The 4,324-nt window shown below is 60.3% G+C and overlaps 1 protein-coding gene across 1 annotated transcript in view; it reads right to left on the bottom strand.

Annotated features, from left to right (window-relative positions):
* STARD10 (StAR-related lipid transfer (START) domain containing 10) overlaps window positions 1-3,861 on the bottom strand; it is a 4,877-nt gene extending 1,016 nt beyond the window's left edge. The window contains exons 1-3 of the mRNA XM_010087635.1: window positions 3,697-3,861; window positions 239-386; window positions 26-129 (exon numbers count right to left, since the gene is read on the bottom strand). Coding sequence (XP_010085937.1) covers window positions 26-129; window positions 239-386; window positions 3,697-3,861 — 417 coding nt within the window. The remainder of the gene's footprint in view (window positions 1-25; window positions 130-238; window positions 387-3,696) is intronic.
* Between the last annotated feature and the right edge of the window lie 463 nt (window positions 3,862-4,324).

Raw genomic sequence — 4,324 nt, 5'->3', positions numbered from 1 at the left:
GGGCGGGGCCCAGCCGCAGGCTCACCGGGTGCTTGACGCTGTAGTTGATGATCATGTAGTCATTGCCCAGGGGCAGCCAGGAGCGCAAGGTGACAAAATCCCGGTTCTTCAGGGGGCTTGGGCATTTCCCTGCAGACAGATTCCATTACCCATTGCCCCCACAGCCTCACATGCACACACGGGGCTGTGGGGTCAGGGAGGGGAGCCTGGGGGTCCCCAGGGACTGGGGGCTGCTCACAGGAGTAGTATCCCACGTCAGCGTTAACGGTCAGGCGCCCGATGTCGTAGGTCTCGATCATGTTCGAGTCCCATTTCTTGCGGTAGTGGGTGTCATGCAGCACATCGTAGAGCGTCTCCGCAGGAACGTCCTTGCAGGAGATGCGAGTCTGTGGGGAGACAGGCAGCTGGGCATGGGGACAACACCCACCTCCGGAGCACGGAGCTGTGCCCATCTGGGGGTGAGGACTTCAGGCTGTTTCTGCATGCGATGGTACGCCCCTGTGCTGCTCTAAAGCCACGTACACGTGCATCACGGAGGATGCTCTGCACATGTGGTGCAAGGCATGTCCCTGTGTCTCCTTCAGGACAGCCCAGGCACAGCCACCAGCCCTGCTGCCACCATGCAGCACAGTGCAACAGCAGGAGGGCAGAAGGGGTAGAAAGGACCTTCTGCCCTCAAAAGGGGTTGCCTGGTGGTCCAGGCTCCGGTGCCTGGGTATCCTGAGCCCAGCCCTGTCCCCTCGCCCCATGTTCCCGCAGAGCAAGCAAAGGGATGCTCCTGCCCTGGTGCGATGCTCTCAGATGCAGGGTCTGCTCTGGGGAGGCTGACAGGGCCCCGGCTGTAATCGGAGCCGCCGAGCTGCCTGAGTGTGCCGATGAGTGCATTATTGATGAAGCCGGCTGCCCTGCTCCTCTCAATGCCGTGAGGAAGATGTCATCTGCTCCTCGTTAGAGGCCTTGCATCTTTGATGAGGTGCTCGGCAGTGCCATGTAACTGGAGATGGCCCCCTGAATGTGGCAGGTCCCATCAATCTCAGGCAAGCTTTCCCTGATGGCCTGGGTGATGCTTTATGCCCGGTGTGCTGGACTCTTGCCCAGGACATGCTCAGAGATGTGTTGGGCTCCCCGGGGCACCATACTGGAGACCGTGGGACCACCCCCTCCTCCTCCTCCCCCTCCCCAGCCACCCCCTCCCAGATGGGTCTGGAGGTGCTGCTGCTGTGGGGTGAGGGGTGCCTCCAGATGGAGGTGGAGTTCATGGTCCTCCTGGGCTCCTGGAAGCTCCAGTTATCACAGTGGGGCCATCGTAGCCTTGCCTTCCCAAAATCCCCCACTAAAGCCTGTCCACCACCCCTCTGCAGCCAAGGAAGAAAAAAGGCTGTGCAACAGCCACACTGGGTGCAGCAGGCGGTCAGCTGGGATGGGGAAAGCACAGAGGTCAAAACCCAGCCATCCACAGTGAATTCAGGTGGAAAAAAATCCAAAGCTCCAACTGCTCAGGGACTCTTCAGGTTAAGCCTGCGTTAATGGAAAGACTGGGGTTCTTCTGAACCCTCAGCCCCGCCGGTGCAGCTCAGGTCTCCTGCCCAGCCTGGGTGGTATCCTCCATCCCTCCCTTCGGGAAGGGTCCCTGGGCAGGGCTGACCCCTGCACCATGCCCAGGCCCTGTCCAGAGCAGGAAAAAAACACATCAAGGAGGTATTACTTGCAGTGTACCAGGCTGGTCAATGGTGCTCAGAGCCCCCTGAACCTGCCTGGAGTCCCCTCTCTATGGGGCCTGGTGGTGGTGAAGGAGGATGTAACCGCCTCCACCCTGCCAGGCTGTGCTTCTTTGAACTTGGCTGGACTTCACCAGGTTCCTGCCATCCCGACTCTCCAGCCTGACCAGGTCACACTGAGCAGCAGCCTTGTCTGCAGCACTTCAAATGCTCTCTGAGCTTCAGTGCTGCCTACAGACTTGTTGAGAGAGCACTGGAGCTCACCACCCCCATAACAGGGTGGGACCCAGCAACTGGCCACCATCTGGACTCTCCGCTACTGACCACCATGCTGTGAGCCTGGTGGCGAGCTGGTTTTCCACTCACCTCATCATCCACTTTTCTACTCCAGGTCTCACCAATCTGGCAATGAGGAGACTACAGGAAACCTCATCAAAGGCTTTGCTAATGTCAAGGTACATGGCTTACACTGTTCTCCCCGTACCCACTCAGCCAGTCCTCTTGTTACAGGAGGCAACTGGGCTGGTCAAGCATGATTTGCCCTTTCTAGGTCCCTGCTGCTCTTCCCACTGCCCTTGTCCTTCAGGACATGGCTTCCAGGAGGATGTTCCCCATCACCTTCCCAGGAATGGAGGTGACACAACAGCCCATAGTGCCCTGGAGCATCCTTCTTCCCTTCTGGAAGATGGATGTGACGTTTGCCTCTTTCCAGTCACCAGGGCCCTCCTGCAGTCACTGGAACTTTTCAAAGAGACACTGGTCAGCCCCCTCAGCCCTGGCAGCTACGCCTCTGTGGGGAGCGCTGCTCCTCCTCCTCCCCTTGGCCCTAAAGGACCTCCATCCCTGGCAGCACTGCAGTCATTGTGCGCTCAGCTCCTCTCGGTGTCTCCCAAGCTGCGTGTGCTGGTGTGCAGGCACCTGAGATGGGCTGCCAGTGTCTCTGTGCTTAGGAGAGCGGTGCAGGAGCCTCCTCCCAGAGTACTGCACCCCAGGAACCTCCTCAGCACCTTCCTATGCCTCCCCTGCTCTTCAGATTTTAGTAACCCTTCCCTGATGCTCCTAGTTGAAAGCCCAGGTCAGCCAGCCTGTTGGTAAGATGCTCTTGCCCTGCTTGTTCGGTTCGATGCCATCCATTCCCTGTAGTCCTGATCCTTGGTGGTCAGAAAAGCCAAAACTCTGCCCACAACACCAGTCACAGAGCCAGACTCACAGGATGCTCCCATGTGGGGCTTACCCCACAATGGGGCTCCCATGCCCTTGCCCCCAGTACCTGCTCACCATAGTCACCTGGCAGCATCACTGGTGCCATGCGGATGAACAACAGGGTGCTGAGGAATGGCTGAGCCTCTCTAGTCCCTCTGCAGCACCCCAAATCTGGCCCCTGGCAAGCAGCAACCCTCCTGAGATAGCACACAGGGGCTCTTAAACTCTCAAGGGTGCTTAGGCAGCGCAGGATGGGAGGTGATGTGCCCCAGGATGGCGTGGATGGGGGAGAGGTACCAGGGAGGCATCCCGCCAGCCTGTCTCACACCTGGGGGGGAGAGAGGACCGGGGGGGCCCACCCCCCAGCCTGTCTCACACCTGGGGGCTCCCGGCAAGGCCATCTCCGTATCGTAATCGATCCCAGGAGCCTTCCTGCCCGTGTCCGGATCAAGGGCAGTCGCAACGTGAGCCCACGTGCGGGCGTGCACGGCAGGACGTCTTTCCGCGCTGCAGTGGGCATTCCGGCAGGTTGAGAGGCTGAAGCTGCGGGGCGGGCAGGGAGAATCTGCAGAGCACCTGCCAGCTGAGGAAGCACATCTGGGAGGTGAACCCCGCCGACCCTGCATTTGGGGCAGAAACACCCCCAAGGCAGGCTAGACCAGGGTGCTGTGCACCCTCAGGAGGGGCCACCACCCCAAGGACCCTGAGGAGCAGCTGGGCATGCGGCTGGTGCGGGGAAGGTCTGGCGGGATTGCAGCCGCCTGCATCTGCTTACCTTGATTTTCTGCACGGCGCAGTTTTCCTCCTGGCCCTGACTCCACACGGTCACACCAGCCTTGTTATACCGACAGTGCCAGCCCTCCAGGCTCTCACACTGATCCCTGAAGGAGCTGAAGTCGGAGTCATCCGGGATATAAACCATCTCCCCTCCTCTGGACATGAGGCTGAGCTGCTGGACCCAGGGTGTGGGAGCCGGCTGCAGGCAGGCTCCTTCTGCCTCACCTCCCGGGGAAACCCAGCTCTGCCCTTGAGCTCTGCCTTCCTGGGTTCCTGCTTCAGCTCACATCATTCTCTGAGCCCTGAGCCCGTGCCCCGAGAGCAGGCACTGGCTGCCCAGGCACACCGCGATGGGCAGAGACCTCCAGCCACCCCGGCCACGCTGCGCTGCACAGAGCAGCGGGGAGGAAGGCTCCTTCCCTGCAGTTGCTATCGCAGCTGCTGGGAGCTCAGATGTCTTCCCTGGCTGGCTAACCAGGATCACATTTCTCTCCGGCTGGCTGTCAGCTCCTCTATTATTCAGCAGGTAGCAGTGTGCAGGTGGCTTGGCTTTCAGGGCAGAGCTGCCCCCAGCTCCTCTAGCCCCCTGTCCCTGCCGGCCCCACTCTCCCCTCACTGGCACACCA

Source organism: Pterocles gutturalis, unplaced genomic scaffold, assembly GCF_000699245.1.
Source record: "Pterocles gutturalis isolate BGI_N339 unplaced genomic scaffold, ASM69924v1 scaffold1596, whole genome shotgun sequence".
In the NCBI taxonomy this organism is placed as follows: domain Eukaryota; kingdom Metazoa; phylum Chordata; class Aves; order Pterocliformes; family Pteroclidae; genus Pterocles; species Pterocles gutturalis.
This window is presented reverse-complemented; position numbering and strand designations above follow the sequence as displayed.